General features: G+C 34.4%; 1 protein-coding gene across 1 annotated transcript in view; it reads left to right on the top strand.

The window, feature by feature from the left end:
- Positions 1–12,286, top strand: part of SLC17A6 (solute carrier family 17 member 6) — a 40,141-nt gene extending 27,855 nt beyond the window's left edge. The window contains exons 7-12 of the mRNA XM_043451945.1: positions 188–330; positions 4,186–4,335; positions 7,581–7,713; positions 8,446–8,556; positions 9,243–9,370; positions 10,148–12,286. Coding sequence (XP_043307880.1) covers positions 188–330; positions 4,186–4,335; positions 7,581–7,713; positions 8,446–8,556; positions 9,243–9,370; positions 10,148–10,483 — 1,001 coding nt within the window. The 3' untranslated portion in view covers positions 10,484–12,286. The remainder of the gene's footprint in view (positions 1–187; positions 331–4,185; positions 4,336–7,580; positions 7,714–8,445; positions 8,557–9,242; positions 9,371–10,147) is intronic.
- The last annotated feature ends 7,205 nt before the right edge of the window (positions 12,287–19,491 follow it).

Raw genomic sequence — 19,491 nt, 5'->3', positions numbered from 1 at the left:
GAAGTCTAGTGACAAAAGACAAATAGAGATGGCTAGATTTCATTTGGAGATGCATAAGCTCAAATTCACATTTTATCATCCTGTCACAAGATTACTGTAGTTTTATCCCAGCTACTGACTGTTAAACGGAAATAGTTAGGGGAGTATGCCTTTACTTGACTTCCTCCTTTTGAACTCCTACTTTCAGGAAGCTTTGGAATGATCTGGTACATGTTTTGGCTTTTGGTGTCCTACGAGAGTCCTGCAAAACATCCTACTATTACAGATGAAGAACGTAGGTACATAGAAGAAAGCATTGGAGAGAGTGCAAATCTTTTAGGTGCAATGGAAGTAAGAACTTTATTATGGTGTATATTCCTATTCTTGTTCTCCATCTCACCTCTCTTCGACCAAGCAGATTGTTTTATGTGTCCCTATTCAGCAAAACTAATTTGGTATCAGTCATGATTGATTTTTTTTTTAACTCCATGCATATTCCCTGACTTAGAAATGATTGCGCCTTCTTCCATCTATGATTTCTTTTTTTCTTTAACTTTTCTTAAGCACCTTCAAATTTTAACTGGACTATAGCTATAATACTGTAGCTGTAAACCTCAGTAAATTTTTAAAAATAGCTCAACATAGCTAATTGAAACAAAATTCAACCAATATTTGTTAAATTTAGATTACAGGAAATCACCTAACACAGTCATGAAAGGAGATATTTTTACTCATTGAATATTCTAAATCTAAGTTTTATACATGTGTATTTCTATACAATTTAGTAAATACTAAAACATTAGCATGCCAACCATAGGTAGCTAATCTGAAAAATATTCTTAATAATAACCCTTTTATTGATAAAATATTACCATTTTTAGGATTATCATATGAAGATAAAGTGTTATAATGTTGTAAAGCCTTTTTCTGATTATAATTTAGTTTCTTGGGCAGGATTTGCTGACAGAAAAAAATGCAGTTCTATAACAGTAATACAAATATTTTAGTACACATATTAATATATCATAAATAGCAACCAATGAATACTCATCTGATGCTATAAAAATAAAATATAACCCTTAAGCAAAAATATTGTAGACAGTTTCGGTAATTCAGGACCTAATCAACTCAATTTCTTTATGCTAAGAGTTGAAAGTTATGGTGCATTGGTTGAGGAAGCAGTATCTCTTATGCATTATGCTTCCCCCAACTTCAGTTGTATTTGATTTTAGCTCTGATTCTCTACTGCATTTGTTAGGAAAGGCCTGTCCCTGACATCTCATTCTAGGAAAAAAGGTCTGTCACCCATTGTTGCTGAGGGCATCTTGGCCTTTAATGAATAAGAAAATGCCATATTGGGTAACATTCGAAATTAAGCCAGTACTTAAAAAAAAAATCTTACATTGTAGTTGTTCCATTAGCTAAATAGGCTAGCATTAGAATGCTCCCCTTCCTGTTTTCTTCTGTAAATAGACTGATAATTTTTTTCTGATGGTAGCTACTCAAGAAACAAGTGATGATGTGGGGGCGGGTTCATACTTAGCTTCAAGTTCTAGTCCAAAATATTCTGATTAGCCCATATCATCATTGATAAACTATGCTTATTTTATTTACCAGTTCTTGAGAGATTGTGTGTTGAGGTGAGATGTATATTTTTTTTAAAACAGCAAGAAATTTAGTCTAAGTGAAAACCAATTTCTGGAAATGACTCAAAAGAGAATAATCAGTAGATTGAGAAAACAGTATAGGCAAGCTCAAACTCCCATTTCTTAGATCTTATTGTTTTAGCTAAACACAATGTTTTACTTCTTACTGGTTTTTTCTGTTTACTTTCCTGAAGAAAATTTAAAAATGAGATCAAGTGGGAATAGGCCTTGTATTTTAGTTATTTTTAACTTTTATTGTGATCAAGTTCAACATATAACAGAAAGAATAAGTAACAGGAATATCCATATATCCACTGCATAGAAACAAAAGTTTTTAATATCTTGCCTTATTTATTTCACTTTTCTTTTTGTTGAACAATTTTAAAGTAAATGAGATATCATAATATTTTACCCACAAATACATGCTTCTCTAGAAAAATAATATTCTCCTTTATAATCTAAGTACTATCATCATACCTAACACAACTAAAAGTAATTCTCTAACATTATCCAATACTGGATCATATTGAAATTTCAGATGCTCAGTTCAATCCTAATATCTAATCAATATTCACGTCTTTTGTAGCCATTGTTTGTGGAGTTTGGATCAAATTAAGGATCACATATTGTAGTTGATTCTTATGTCTTTTAAATCTATTATTTTTCTCTACAAAATAATTAAATATGCAAACAGAAAAATGCAAAAATCATAAGCAAATAACTTGCTGAATTTTTACAAACTAAACACTCCTATGAAGCAAACAACCAGTTCAGTAAATAGAATTTTATCAAAATACTATAAGCCCCACTACCAGCCATCAACAATTTTTTAAGAGAGATGACTAGACACTTTCTTTTACATTTGAAGAAGTGCTTTGAGGCCTGAAGAAAAAGTACTTAATGAAGATGATCCTTGTATAAATTAAAAACAACAGCTTCTCAGCAAGAAAAAGTTATTTTCTTCTTAAAATCTTCTGAAGTTATTACTTATTAAAATACAGTGCTATAATAGATGTTCCTGTATTTGGTCATTTTTATTATCTTTGAAATAAGTATATTCATTTGGCACCATTTTTCTAGAACTTATCAGGAAAAAATTCTTTTGAGCTTGCACTTTTTGAATCCCTCTATGATGGTGTCACTAGAAACTTTTAGCTAAAGCCAAAATACTCACTATTTATTATCAGGACAGGTTTTTGTTTTTTAATTTGTTCCCTGTGATCACCACAATGTATCTTCCTATTATATCTCTTTAAAGTGATCTGTAAAAAGTTTCATTAGATTCACAACCACTGCTAGTAATTATGAGGCTCTACACCCAGCAATAATGACTAAATCTTGTAAAAAAAACTGTTTGCCACCTCTTTTACTAACTTATCAGGTTGAGAATCCAAGACAGGGCTTCCCTGGTGGCTCAGAGGGAAAGAATTCACCTGCCAATGCAGGAGACACGGATTCGATCCCTGATCCGGGAAGATCCTGCATGCTGGGGAGCAGCTAAGCTCACAGTCCTCACCCAGAGAAGCCGTCTCAATGAGAAGCCCGTCCACTACAGCTAGAGAAGGCCCTACTCATCACAACTAGAGAAAGCCTGTGCAACAACGAAGACCCAGAACAGCCTAAATAAACAAATAACATTAAAATAAACAAAGCCAAAATAAATAGATAATACTAAAAAAAATCCAAAACTAGTGATAAACATTTATATTAGGCGATTGTTCCTTCACCAAAGAGTATTTCTGTGTTCAAAATAAAGAATTGAGAAAGTGTTTGGAACTATGAGAAATTTTTTAAGGTGTAGAAATATTAGTCTTGAGGGAAGATAATTGCTTTGTATTTGGGCATACACAGCATCTTTAAATATACTGGGTGTAATTTTTTAATGAGTGTCATAAGCAAAGCCAATCATATTTAAGTTAATTTGAATGTCTTGCATATCATAAATAGCTAGTTATGGTGTGCTGGATGGCCAAATGCTTAACCCAGATGTATACGATGTGAATTTTAAAGAGTCTTGCACTTTTGTGTCACAGAATTTATACTGATATCCATTGGCTAACAAGAGAATTTGTAGTTAGGTAATGTTATTATTAACTTTTGATGGGGTCTAGAATAGTGCACATTCTTCTTATTTTCTTCTCCTAACTGCATTGAATTTTCAGTATTTTAAATAAAATATGTCAGATACCAATGAGGTCATTGATTTGGCAGCGAGTTTTAGCGGAGGCCTGATCTATCACTGCCAAAACAAAATAAAACAAAAATCTTGGAAACTAGGGTCTATGCATTTGGAATTACTTTTTGAGAAAAATAGAATCTTATATATTTCTAAAACTGAAACAACTTAATCAGAAGGAGCCGTGTCTTCTTTTCTTCTTCCAACAATTATTTATGCAGCTAAGGTTAACTGGACTGTTGCAATTAACAACTCACCACCTCTTGCCTATCTCCTACTCATGCTTATGCACACACATCCTAAAAATGCAAAAGTATCTATGATTCTCCTTTAAGTTAGGAAATATTTAAAGTGATCAGAATGGCTCTTTTTTTGGAATTTCAGAAATTCAAGACTCCATGGAGAAAATTTTTTACATCTATGCCAGTCTATGCAATAATTGTTGCAAACTTCTGCAGAAGCTGGACTTTTTATTTATTGCTTATTAGTCAGCCAGCATATTTTGAGGAAGTCTTTGGATTTGAAATCAGCAAGGTATGTAAAAGTTATTCTTCTTTAAATAGAGCATTACTTTTGTACTTTAGTGACTATTAAGTTCCTTTGCCAATATTTTATCTCCTAAATTTTATCTTGAAAGTTAGAATTACAAATGAATTCTAGTAAACATAGACTAAGTTAGGCATCTGAGTGCCTACTACATTTAAATACCTGCTAAAACTGTTGCTGGGATATAAACAAAACAGACCTAGTCTTTGCCCTCACAGAATTTACCTCTTGGTCGGGACGGGCAACAGCATACCTTTTTCTTGTAAACAAGCATAATTCCCTTTAAGTTTCAGGTCAAAGGCAATACATCAGTGAACAAAAAAATATTTCAGTTAAATGGAATTGTATTTATATAATTATCAATCTAACTCTGCTTCAACACCCTCAGAAATCTGTCTGGCTAAAAGATTTGAGGATAGCAGAAATATCTGAAAACATTCTTGTATCTTATTTATCCAGTTTAATCATTTGGCAAGCATTTGTTGAACATGATATGTGAAGATTTATGTGTTATATTGAGAAATAAAAATGTGGTTCCTCAAGTGTTCACAGCTTGGTGGTGTAGACAAAAATAAAACATTTCCAACTACAGCACAGCATGCTCAATGCTACAGGCATTTATTTGTAGGTATGAAAATATAATCATTTGAAGATTCTTGTAAGGCTTAAATGAACATAAAATACTACAATATATTGAAATTTACAAGGTCTTCTTATATTCATGAATAACCTGTATGGTCAACCAACTGAATAACTATCATCATTTCTATTGAAATGATGGAGAAACAGAAGCTAGGGAAAGTATTTAAATTATCAAAGGCCAAGCTAACAATAAGCGACAGAATTAAGTTTAAGCCCATATCCTTCGATTTATGTTTCAATTCCCTTTACTATGCCATTCAAATTCAGGAAAACCATAATTCGTTTCAACATGAAGCAAGTATTTGCTCAATGCCACCTCTGTGCCAAGGGCTTTGCTGAATACATTTGTCTGCATTGGCCATGGACTTGCCATTTCTCTTCATGTCATTACATAAGTCCAGCTGGGCTCGCTATTCATATTATGCCTCTTTGAATGACTATCTGAGGCCTGAAACTGAAGAAAACCCGAGTTTAGGAGTAGCTATTCTGAGAGCTCTTTTGTAATCCCTGTTTCTAAGCAACTGCTTCCTCCATGCCTGAGAAGAATGACTGCTTTAGACAGGGCTCTTCTCTCTGGAGCTGATCAAACATTGCAGGGTAGCCTTTGGGAGCTCTGAGAGGTGTTATACGTCTCAACAAAGGCTGCTGGAGGTGTGAGTCCATTTTCACAATCTAGGACAAGTATGACACTGAGAGGCTATTAATAAAGTCAGGTCTCATCGGGGAGAGTGAGGGAGCCAGCTGATGTTAATGAAACTGTGTGATCATTCTGGCCCTTAGCTCCAATTAACGGAAAATGCCCAAGTAAATGATATTTTGCAAAACCTAAATATAATCACCATCTATGTTGATCTAATTCACTTATTATATTTTAATTACAATTTTGATAAATTCTACACATACACATCGGCCTGAAGATTTTGATTATACTGGTTTAAAAAAATGACTGACTTATCTAAAGTATGTGAGAAGGAGATGATGGAGGCAACAAAACATGAGATTTGGATCCAGGCTGACATGGTCCTAAATCCAAGCTTCACAAGACAGTATTGATATATAACCTTGGTTCTGTTCTTGAATAATTGTCTCCTCAGTTTTCTGACCTGTAAATAAGTGTTAAGACTGTCTTTCACCACAGTGCATTAAGTAGAGTTCCCTGTGCTATATAGTAACACAATATCGTAAAGCAACTATACCCCAGTAAAAATTAATTTTAAAAAAAGACCATGCTTCAGAAATGCAGGAAATTTTAAGTCAACTAAAGTATACTATTTATACAGAGGATTGTTTTAATAAACCTTAATTAAACTGAGTATCCTACGGTTAAAATCACAAATGCAATGACTTTTTCATATGTGTGTATAGATATACACACAGACACACACATACAGAGTCTCAGCCTATACTCATATATGAAACTTCTCAACCTCTTGAAAATGGCATAATCCTTTTAAGTCATAGTTTCTTCATCACTGCAATGAAGATAATAATATTAAAAGTTTCTGTTTGGAGTGAAAGAAAGAATAAAATTGCTTGGATATTTAAGCTATTTAGAGTCATTTAATATCTCAATTAGTTATTAATCATCCCAAGTCCATGATCTTGACACCACAGTATACAGCATTGTAAAATAAAACAGAATCTTTTCTTAATCCTTCAGTAATCTAGTTTGAAAGGACACATTTATACAAATAATGAACATTTATCTAGTATTTACTATTTTCTAGGAATTGTTCTTCAAAGTATGCTTAGTAAAAATCTTCCTTATATATTGATGTATATGAAATTTACTAAGTCCATATGTGTGGTAATACACAATAAAAATACATTTTATTCACAATTTCTGCCCCCATGATGCCCAGAGGACAGTGTTTTACACATAATTGTTGATCAAAAAAATGTTTGTTGAATTGATGCTGTCAGGTTAGGTTTTAGATTGGGCCATTTAGTATGAAATTAGTTCAGAAACTAAGTATGCTATGTGACAGTGTAACCAAATATTGGTATTTGACATGGAAAATGCCTAAAACTGAGAATTGATCTGTATTTTTTGAGCTCTTAATTATAGAAACTAAATATAAAACTCATAAGAAATGTATATTTAACATGCAATTAAGGTTTTATCTTTATTATGAATTAAAAACAAATTTTAAAATAGTCTCTTCAAGGTTTGTCAAATGTATTTATCTTCTCTCTGATTCTGTCTCTCTCTCTCTTTTCCTCTGTTGCTAATGATGAATTTCTACAAACATATTTAAGACTATAAAATAAACACATAAATGTGAATCATTCTGTGATAAAATTCAGGATAGTTTACTCAGAAACTCAAGATTTACTGACTCATAGCAGAAAAGAAGTGTTATCTTCTAGAAGAGAAAAAAGAATCAAAGTAAATTTACTTAGCTTTTCTCATTTATTCTATGGAAGTTATTGCTTACTCTGAGAATGAGTAAGTGGTCATTTACAGACAGTAGTTTTTCCTTCCTTTGTCCATAAAGAGCTTACAAGACCATTAAATTGCCCACATTACTTATTTCTCTCCTTTTTGTTTTTCTACTTTGGTATTTCTCTCCTTCTTGTTTTTCATCAAGGTTGGCATGCTATCTGCTGTGCCACACTTAGTAATGACAATTATTGTACCTATTGGAGGGCAGATTGCAGATTTTCTAAGAAGCAAGCAAATTCTTTCAACTACTACAGTAAGGAAGATCATGAATTGTGGTGGTAAGTATGTTAAGAACATGTTTTACTTCACAAAGTTCGAATTGACATGAATCAGCTTTTTCTATGCATATCACCTATGCTATTAAATTTGTACCTTCAATGTTCATTCAGAATCAGTCTCCCATCTTCAAATATTCATAACTTCTAGTTTTAGATAATTGCATAACTAACTTGACCCTTCCCACTATTGAAACTGAAGGTTGTTTTTGTTGTTTTTCTTAAAACACAAAGAAGGCTTCAGTAACTTCTGTGAATAAATTACTGTTATTATTTTTTTTAAGTTTACAAAGAAGTTTTATTTAAAAAGAACATACAATGAACGTGTCCATTTCCATCATTTTTTTAGATTCCACATATAAGTGATATAATACGATATGTCTTTCTCTGACATATTTCACATTGTCCAGTCTCTAGATCCATGCATGTTGTTGCAAATTACATTATTTCATTCTTTTTATGGCTGAGTAATAATTCCATCATATATCTTTTTTATCCATTCATCTGTAGATGGACATTTAGACTGCTTCCATATCTTTATTGTAAATAGTGCTGTTACGAATATTGGGGTGCATGTATCTTACTTCTGGACATATATCTGTTATTATTATTTTGAAGATAGAATTCCTGCAGTGTTTTGCTAGGTCAAATAAGCTTGTTCATTTTTAATAGTTTTGACTCAGTGGAAACATTTACATAAATTTCTAAAGTATTTTCATATGTCTGTTTCTGAAGGCTTTGGCATGGAGGCAACGCTGCTTCTGGTTGTTGGTTATTCTCACACTAGAGGGGTAGCGATCTCATTCTTGGTACTTGCAGTGGGATTCAGTGGATTTGCTATTTCTGGTAAGATACTTTAAAAAAAAAAAACTAATTAGCCTCCAACTCATAAAAATAAATGGAAAAAATATATACTTGTAACATTCTGATTTTTGCTAGTGATAAAAAGAAATTTATATTCTACTTTCCTCTTTAACATTTTGATGGTTGAGAAAGTTTACTCAATATATTTCCACTAGAAAATAACAACGATGAAAGTAGCTCAGACGGTAAAGCATCTGCCTGCAATGCAGGAGACCTGGGTTCGATCCTTGGGTCGGAAAGATCCTCTGGAGAAGGAAATGGCAGCCCACTTCAGTATTCTTACCTGGAGAATTCCATGGACAGAGGAGCCTAGTGTGCTATCGTCTATAGTGTCGCAAAGGGTCAGACATGACTGAGCAACTAACACACTGGGATTTGTTACTATTCACTACTTACTTACTCCCTGCTTATCTTTTTTTTTTTTTTTAAATGAGCATCTTCTCTTCTCTATGGAGTAAATATCACGTGTTAAGTATTGGATAACAAATCATACCTCTTTCTATTCTCATTATATCCCTGAGCTAAATTATCAAAAATAGTTATTAAGCACATGCTATGAACCTGGTGTCTTTTAAGGAGGTTGGTGAGGGTGGTGGAGGATATTCTGTAGTCACCTACTTCTGCAAGGTTTGGGATTCTCTGAGTCACATCTTCTGTGTGTATTTCAGGTTTCAATGTCAACCACTTGGATATTGCTCCAAGATATGCCAGTATCTTAATGGGCATTTCTAATGGTGTTGGCACATTGTCAGGAATGGTTTGCCCTATTATTGTTGGTGCAATGACAAAGAATAAGGTAAGACAGAGCAAGAAATGTTCATTTGTAGAATATTCTCTCTCATGATTAGGAAAAGCATCTGTATGTGTTCTTTGGCATTCTGCCTGTGGTCCAGTCACCACATCTCTGAGTAGGGGAGATAACAGGCTCAGAAGAGAATCTCTTTCTGAACTCTGAGGAAGCCTGCTTCTCCAACCAATAAAGGTTATACTTTCAACACCTTCTAATATTTCTGGTATCCCTGGTGTGGCGAAACAACAACATCCTAGCTCATTTGAATAGACAAATGGAAATCTTCTCAGCTTTATTTGTAAACATCAATTTAAACTTATCTATAGTAATTGATGGACGAATATTGCTATCAGTATTTGTCTTTATGGGTAGAGTTTCTAAATTAGGGCTTCTCTGATGGCAAGAATATTGTTATCAGTATTTGTCTTTGTAGGTAGACCTTTTAAATTATGGTTTGCCAAAAGGAAATAAAAAGAAGTGGGAGAAAAAAAACTAAGTAACTCAATGGAATTGAAAGAGAGATTATGAATATTTACAAAATTAGCTGACCATAGATATCTTTGAAGTTCTATTTCAGAACTTTAGATTAAAAAGCTTTGAATAATGAAAGTCACAGTATTACAGAACATTTCTCTCACGGTGTTTGTTTAATATAATCAGAACAAGGGTTTCCCCTGAAGATAGCATTTTAGGAAACGCTTAATGGTGGAACATTCAGAGAAGATGTTAGGCTTTTCAGACCCAGGGAGTCTGTTCTCACAGTGCCACTTTTTGTCACTGCAGTCACGTGAAGAGTGGCAGTATGTCTTCCTGATCGCTGCCCTAGTCCACTATGGTGGCGTTATATTTTATGCAATATTCGCCTCAGGAGAGAAGCAACCCTGGGCAGACCCTGAGGAAACAAGTGAAGAAAAATGTGGATTTATCCATGAAGATGAGCTCGATGAAGAAACAGGGGACATTACTCAGAATTATATAAATTACGGTACCACCAAGTCTTATGGTGCCACAACACAGGCTAATGGAGGTTGGCCTAATGGTTGGGAAAAGAGAGAGGAATTTGTACAAGAAGACGTACAAGGGTCATACAACTATAAGGACAGAGATGATTATTCATAACAAAGCTAATTGCTGGATTTATTTTTAGTGTTTGTGATTAAATTAATTGTGATTGCACAAAAATTTTACAAGATGTGGTGTAAACATGTACACATATCAACCAGGCAAGTCTTGCTGTAAAAATGAAATCAAAACAAACTCATGAAGTTACCATCAAGTGCAATCTATAGAAGTTGTGAGATTCCATCATTTCCATTCAAGTCATCCATTCTTGCATTTGTGATTTAAAGGTTGGCTGGTCAAAATTGTAGAAGCAAGTAGTTACTCATTAGATTCATATGAGTTAAAACTCATCACCATTTAATAAAGCACAACTAAAACAGTTGGCACATGCCATCCTGCAAAGGTTAGGAAGCCAAAGCTACTTGATCATGCAAAATGCACTTACATATTTGTTACACTGTATTGCAAGATATTGTGCAGAAGTCCTGTTAAAAAAAGGTGAAGTTGTCATGTTGGTTGCATCAGGTGTTGGCAACATTTATTGAGTATAAATCATAGAGTTTGAGCTATCTCTCATGTAGAGAAGAATGTTGTGGGCTAGCAACTAGCAAGGTGTACTAAATAATTATTGTTATTACACAATGTAGACTATTTTGTTGATTCTCAAGAGGAATATCTTGCAGTGTTTTATATGAAACGCTTGGGCACAAACACTTTTATCTGTGAAAAAGAAGTTGTAGAGTGAGGGGTATGCTTCATGTTCTTCCATTCATTTACCTAACAGTATAAAACACTTCACACTTCAATAAAATCTGACTTTTCATGTAGCATATCATGTAACTTTTTTGCAAAAATGTTAAAAATAAATAGACTTCAATGTATTTTTTATTACAACTTTGTACTGGTTGTAACTTGCATTAGGAAAAAAAAAAGATGCATACACCATAAAGAATCTAATAAGAAATTTACTATGGAGATACAGCCCTTAAAATGCAATATTAACAGCAAAAGAAATAGACGTGATAGAGATCTCTTTCTTCCTTACTGATTAAATATATATGAAACTTGTGCCACAGAGCTATATATAATATGAAAAGGTAAATTAATAGAGATATTATAAGTAGATGATTTTATTATTTAAATTCCCACTAAAATATTTGTCTTAAATATATAGGACAATAAATTATATAAAATTATATCTATATATATCTGTATATCTTATGCATATCCATACACATATACATAATAAATGATCTTCACAAAAAACCAAAAATAGCATACACCTAATGTTGGGTTAGGGAACTGCAATTTCTACTTTCATAGAGTCATAGAATTTTAGATGGGGCAGAGGCATTTTGCTTGTCATTTCTTAATATAACTCAACAGAAATTGCAACATTTGTGTACCGAGCAATAAGTGCAATGCATAAAATTTCCTGTCTGTATATTATCTTCATTTTGCTTGCGGTAGCTGTTTGGGTGGTTGGAATGATTTTCTTCCTTTAAAAAGTTAACATCAGACCTCTTTATAATGTTTGAAAATGACAATGATACATTTCCCAATTCAACTTAAAATATTATTGATGTGTTTAATTGTCTATTCTGGATATTTGATCTGTTCATTGTATTGTGCTAGTGACTGGAGGCCCTGCTACTGCAAATATAAAACATAAAGTTTGTTTTAAAAACACAAACCATTCTTGACCTTAAGATAATAAAAATATCTTTTGCTTTGTGTCTCAAAGTGATGTAATGTGATCATCGCTTTTACTGTGTTGAATGAAAAGATATGGACTATCATTTTGTTGCTGCAAAAACAAAAGTGTTAATAAAATGCTCTATTTATCCTTTTGCACAAAAACAATACGTTAATTTGGGGTCATTTTTTTTTGTTGTTGTAGCTTAACTTTGTATAGTTTAGCTTGTGTACACCCCAGTGAAGTCAAATGTAGGCTCAAGAAGATTAGCCTTTTCAGCCACTTGAGATTTAATGGAAGAATACGGCATTCTTTAGATTGTGTGGGATGTGATTCTGCAGAGAGTTTTATATCAAGAAATAGGTCTCTAAGTCAAATTCTATCTTTCAATGCCTGGTTTCTCACAACTAGCGCTATGTTCTGAAAATTAGGGAAAAAACTTGAAACTTGTCAGGTCAGTGACGCTACTAAATTTTCATTGTACACGTACCTGGAACTGCTTTAATCATTTTGTGTCGAGTATTTTATGCAACGCCACAAAGACCACTCCCCCCCAAATTGGGTACTCTTTTTATGCCCGGATTACAAATGAAGGAACCGAAGCTCTAAAAGGTTAAATAACTTTCCCAAAGTTAAATTGAGTCATGACATGTTAGCATAATGTGTCAGCCAAATCAGCAAACATTGAGCAAGATTTCTCAGCAAAGCCAGAGCAATGTCTGTGTCACTGAAAAGGTGATAATTTGCTCCGATTCCCTATTTTACAGATATGTATAAAGGGATGACCATCATTTTTACAGATATGTAGGAAGGGATGATCATCATTACAAAAGACTGGTAACTGAGACTCATAGAACTTACTATTTAAAGGGACTTATGGGATGCCTTAGCTGGTACCTCTTATTTAACAAATGAGGACCCTGAAGGTCAACAAGGGAAGTGGACTTGATCAAGAGGACACAGAGGATATTATGAATTTGGAAAGAAGTTGTTATGATTAGTTATGCTTTTGCTTTTATTTTTTAGGCAGGTTTTTACTTAAGGAATTAAATAAGAATATTTATTGATTCACCCACTACCTTATATTCACTACTCCCATAACCTCTGAGTGGGAGGTGAGGGAGTATTTTTCTCTTCCTGTAATCTTGTGCGTAATGAAACAACAGGCAGAGACCTAGTTTAATTTTTAAGGAGGCCCACATGCCATCTTTATACAACTTGATGGCAGGAATGAAAATATCATAATCTAACACTCTGTATAATTTTTTCAGTTCCCATAAGAAAATTGTTCTAATGATATCTATAAATGTTACCACGGGCTACACTCATTTACTCTGATCTCAAAGGTGTGAAGTCATCTTCCCTTTCATTTTCCACATCATCCCAGTGCCCTTCCCCATCTATACTGTTCTATGCACCTAGTATTTTGCAGTTTGCAGAATGGTTTTCCATGCATTCGCTCATTCCATCCACACATGTGCTTTGTAAAATTGAAAGGCCACATATCAGTATTAGTATTTCTAATCTCCAAGTAAAGTAACTGGGTCTAAGCACTATAATTTCCTAAAGAGTCCCCAGGCAGAACTGGAACAAGAATACATACTATCTGACTATAGCAGGAGAGTAATTTACTTTTTGCTCTTAAGTCACTTGATTACTCTTCTGATTATGAATATAAGATAAGGGGAAGGGATCTTCATTAAAGAAAGAGCAGTATTAAAAACAGTGAAAATAGAAATCAAAAGTCCTACTATCCAGAGATAAGCACTCTTAACATTTTAGGCTATTTTCAGTAAAAAATACATAGAAAATGCCCATATACTTTGTGATTTGCAAATTTGAAGTCATACTTGATCTACTATTGCCAACTATTTATTTCATTTAATAGTATGGCATGCATATTTTCCTATTTGAATGCTAGAGTTCTATAGTTAATATTCTATTACATAACATGGGCTATATTTACTCTATTTATTTATGCAATACATTCTTCATTATGAATGTTTCATTTTTGCAGCCCTTTCCCTTTGTCCGCCTGCTCCGGTGGTGTTTTGGGGAAACATGAAATACTATACACCTATATTAATACTTTTAACTTCTATAAGTGTGATAGATATTGTTTCTGTGTCTGTGATAGATATTGTGATTTTCTGTGATAGATATTGTTTCTGGCAATTAGCTTTTCTGGGGTTCCTTTACTAGTTCACTTATTTACTCAACAAGTATCTATTAAGCAACTGCACTGTGCAGTCAGGGTAGGATACAATGGGAAGAAAACTGGTCCTCTCTCTTGGACCCTAAAATCCAGTTCCCCTTCTGGAGGTATTAGTGGTACCCCAGTTGCCCAGTCTGACACAGAAGCTCCTGGATACTAGAAACTTACTAACCTCCCTCAGAAAGGTTTTTTTCTTAAACTCCCAAAGACCTAAACCGTGAGCTGCTTTCAATGTGTTCCCTGTGTCTTTTTTTTTTTTTTCTTCCAAGTTTCTGGTAAGAAAGATTTTCTCATCTTTTTTTTTCTCCAAATTTTTTTTGTTTGTGCTTCTCCCCTGGGTTTCTAAGGACCTATATATTTTCTCTTTTCATTTTTTTCCCTCTTTATTAACATAGTGCTTCTCTAATTTCTAACTGAACACAGTGGCTATTGACATTTAATTCTGCTGTAGTGTCATAATTAGCATTTTTCCTGCTTTTTTCTCCATCCTCATGCAAGACCTCAAACCTCAATTCTCGTTCAGCAGCTGTCAAAAGCACTTTCCTTGTGAAGGTTGGTCTATGCTATACAGTCCCTTAAAATGCTCCAGCTTCTTCAAGCTTTCCCCTGAGGGCAGCAGGCACCTGAAAGCCACATCATCTGGACTGTCACCCTGACCCTTGTCCAAATTCAGCAGCTTTTTATTGAATGAAACCCTCGGCTTTCATCAAGAGCAAACAAAATGAAGAAACCTCTCCAGTTTTGTTAAATCACTTTTGCGGGCACGTTTTAATACCCTGTTTAGCATGCTTTAGATAAAGATCCTTGCATTTCTAAGGGTTTGAGGGATTCCTTTTCTAATGCATTAGAGCGCTGTCAACACTTAGGAAAGAACCTGGGACCCCTCTCCCCACCCCCCATGGCACCTCTGTCTGCTTCTCAAGGAACTTAAAGACGTATTTGTTGGCTCAATTGCTGCTTATATCTCCTTTCCTCATTTTCATTTGGTTTTCATCTTTTACTGTTTGTTGGTTTGTTTTGGTGTTACTACATTTGATTTTATTTTGAAGGAGGAGGTGAATGAGTGGTCAGATATAACAATTATGATACGCATGCCTGTGTGCTCAGCTTTGCAACCCCACGGACTAGAGTTAGCCCGACTCTTTTGTGCCTGGAATTTTCCAGGCAAGAATACTAGAGCAGGGTGCCATTTCCTACTCAAGGGGATCTTCCTAACTCAGGGATTGAACTCTGTCTCTTGAATCTCCTGCATTGGCAGATGGACTCTTAACCCCTGGGCCCCCTGGGAAGCCCAATAATTGTAATAGGAATTATTTATAGTTCATGAAATGCCAGACACTAATCTCAGGGTTTATGTATTAAAACCCTGTGAACATTATGACATAATGTTCACAATACCCTTTTGTGGTAGATATTACTATCAGCCCCATTTATAAACAAGGGAACTTTGGCACAGAGAAGTTAAGTAACTTATCTGTGGTCATGCAACTAATGGAGAGAAGTCAGAGGTGAACTCAAGGCATATGGCTCTAGATTTGTGCTCTTCATCACTACTGTTCATTGCCTCTGAACAGTTGTGTGACTTTGGGAAGTTACTTGACTCCTCTGAGGCTCAATTTTTTCATTTGTAAAATGACAATTTAATACCTTATTAGTAGCTGGTTTTGCAATCTAAACAGATAACAGAGCTTATTAGCAGAGCAAGCTGCACATATAAAGAGTTTAACAAATATCCTTTCCCCTTTCTCATTATACTAAATAAATACTAGACATTAACTCTTCAACTGTAACATCAATGCAAGCTTCATCAAAATGGACCATTTTGGAAACTAGAGAAATTTTTTTTTACCATAACTAAATTACTCAGATTTGTTCCCTAAATTATTTTTTTGTATTGTATTTATCAATTATGTGACACAAAACAAGTGCAGAAAACTAAACTCCATTGCTAATTATGTAAAATATAATGTATACTTATGCAAATTTAAGAAACTATATACTGTGTATAGTAAAAGGTTAAATGCATAGGTTGGAAAGATATAAAAGTCTTCATTAAGGTTGTATCTGGAGAGCCAGAAAGAAAATGGATCTGGGAAAAGCATAAAAGAAATTTGTAATTGTCATTTTTTAATTTCAAAGAAGATCTGAATCATGTATGAGAAAATATCAGTATCTATTTTCAGAATTCATGTGTGGCTTTTTATTATATTTTTCATGGTAATTTTCTTTATTTTGAAGTACTAAAGCAAGAAAACCAGATAAGATATAATTCCCAGAGAACACTAGTCTTATTTCTCTCCAGTTTTTTTTTTTTTCCTATATCTGGGCTGCCAATGAAGATATTGTCATGATCTTCAAGAGCATTTGACAATTTTCTGAAGCCACAGGATTTAATACAATAGCTTTGGGAGAATGTTTTTATTCTATAAAGTCAAGGTAAAGGTAGAATTATACACATTTATGAACAGATTTATGAATCCAAATGAAGTTCTTTTGCACAAAGCCAACAAAAATGTGCATGAGAATAAATGTCACAGATGAAAGCCATCATTCTGACAGATCTCATCATATTCTACCGGACTGCTTCTCAAAGATTAAAAAAAGGAGTGTGGTGGGTGGGTGGAGGAGTATGTCTCTCTCCATGAATTCAGGGTGGAAATTAGTACATCACCATTCAAAAGGTTCATTGACCCTTTCAATTCCAGTTGCAATCGGATCGCAGCAAAAAAAAAAAAAAATTGTTTGGATTCAAACACTTTAGGACTGACCCCTTTATATAACCCAAGGCAAGTCATGTTGCTTCAACGGGCTTGGGCTTTCTCATCTGGAGGATAAAGGGATAGGTTATCTTGTATGGTTTTTGAAGTTCCTCCCAGCTCTGAAGCTCTGAAATTTTCTGACTTCATTCTTACTGACAAACAGCTGAGTTCCTCAAGTTAACTTGGTGAAATATTATAATTGTTCTGAAAATTCTGCTAAATAGAAGACTAAATGTTTATTTTCTGCTTACCTTTCTAGTGACTTTTAAAAAAATTAGCCACCCATCTCAATAGCCAAAAGGAGGGACACTATTGAAAGTTTGCTTCATCCTGGTAGCCTTGATTCTGTGGTTCTCCTTTCATCCTAATCTGAGATTTGAGAGTTTCATGAAACCACTCATTATCTAAAAGCCCTACAGTGAGTTGAAATATTTGTATGAAAAACATGAGTTTAAGTTCCCATAACAGGTCATACTCACCTTTTACTGGTTTAATGGAATATGTTATAGAGTCCTGGCACTGGAAAAGATGGAAATGCATACTCAAATCCCTTCTTTCTATAGTTAGGGAAGTTGGGAGTAGAAAAGTGAAGAGACAGGCTCTAACTATCTAACGAGTTAGTGGTAGAAGGGTAACTTGGACTCATATCTTGGGATTCACAACTGGGCTCTTGAGATTAAAAAATCACTCTTTCATTAAGTTAGTATTTCAAGTAATAAATATTTATTGATAATGTATTACATGGCTGGTCCTAGGAATATAGGGGGAGGAAATGACTAAATGAATCCTGCCTTCATAGAACCTAATACAATGGAGTGGCAGATGGTAAAAATAATGAACAGAAAAATCTATTACAATTGTGATAGATGTTATGAAATAGAAGTATAGGTGCTCTGAGGATTTCAAATGAGGGACTTGATCTATCTAGTCAATGTGTTGAGGGAAATTTCTTCAGTGATGTGACATACAGTGTGAGACATCAGAGGTGAGATGAAGTTAGCCTGGCAGAGCAATATTGGAAGAAAGATTCAAAAAGAGGAAATGGCACGTGCAAAGACTCCAAGAAGGAAAGATCTTGGTAAGTATTTTAATATTTAGTGTTAGCACTCCTTAAAAGTTAATAGTGTACCTGGGATTTAACTAATATGTAGAAATGCTAATCAACTAAAGGTTAAATCTAGCATGCTAAAACATGTTTTTTTCAAGAGCTACAGTGTTTACCTGTTCATTACCTCATCCAACATCTATTAAGCTATGTGCAGGCCTATATTACACTATGAGGATACAAGAATAAATTAAACATGGTCTCTGCTCTTGAGAAATTCATGGTTTAGAGGTGAAGAATGATGCACATAGAAATAGGTATACAATGTCTTCAGATCAAATGAAAGAGAACTTATGTATATATAATCTTTCATTTGGGAAGCAAATCCTGCATATCAAAAGATATTCACAATTATTCCTTATACCATTTAAAGTTTTCAGAACACTTTTATGTATGATTTATCACAATTTGCCCTTAGAAGTGTGTTTGTTTATAACTTTAGTATGTATGTCTACTAAGCCATTAATGTTATGAAGCATATCTTTTGTTCTCTATACTATATCCAAGGTCTAACATAAATAAAGACTTCAACTAATAATGAATGGAGAAGTGAATGATCATATTTGATATGCACAGAAAATTATACAGGTAGGCAGAATATTGTGCTCATTAAATTAATTCTCCTTTCCAGAAAGGAAGTTGGAGAGAGAAGACATAGAACTAGACTTTGAAAGTACAATAGTTATTTGCTCACCTTATAAATGGCTTCCCAGGTGACTCAGTGGTAAAGAATTTGCCCGCCAATGCAGAAGATGCAAGAGACGTGGGTTTGATCCCTGATTCAGGAAAATGCCCTGGAATAAGAAATGGCTACCCACTCCTGTATTCTTGCCTGGGAAATTCCAGGTAAGTAGTTTGGACAGAGGAGCCTAGCAGGCTACAGTTTGTGGCATCACAAAGAGTTGGACGTGACTGACTGAACACACACACACACACAGCCTTATAAATGGAGAACAGGCATAGAGACAGAGGCCCCAACATTAGCAGATGCTGGGGATGTATCTACCATGGCATGTGTCTGGAGGAATGAGTATGATTGACTATCAAGTGTGGGAGATATGAAGATAGACAGGGCATTAAGCTGGCTCTGCAGTGCCATAGGTGCTGGGGTATGGTGTTCAGATGCTATCTTATAGTTGAGGGAATTTTAAGTGGGGCCTGAGTGATTAGTGATGACTCCATCTGGTAAGATGTTGCAGAGGAGAGACTGGAAGCAGGTTCCCTACAAGAGTGCCAAGGAAGATATGGGAGGGAGGGAGGTGGTGTGGAGAGATGGCATGACCTGGGGAC

This window comes from Cervus canadensis, chromosome 29, assembly GCF_019320065.1.
Source record: "Cervus canadensis isolate Bull #8, Minnesota chromosome 29, ASM1932006v1, whole genome shotgun sequence".
In the NCBI taxonomy this organism is placed as follows: Eukaryota; Metazoa; Chordata; class Mammalia; order Artiodactyla; family Cervidae; genus Cervus; species Cervus canadensis.
This window is presented reverse-complemented; position numbering and strand designations above follow the sequence as displayed.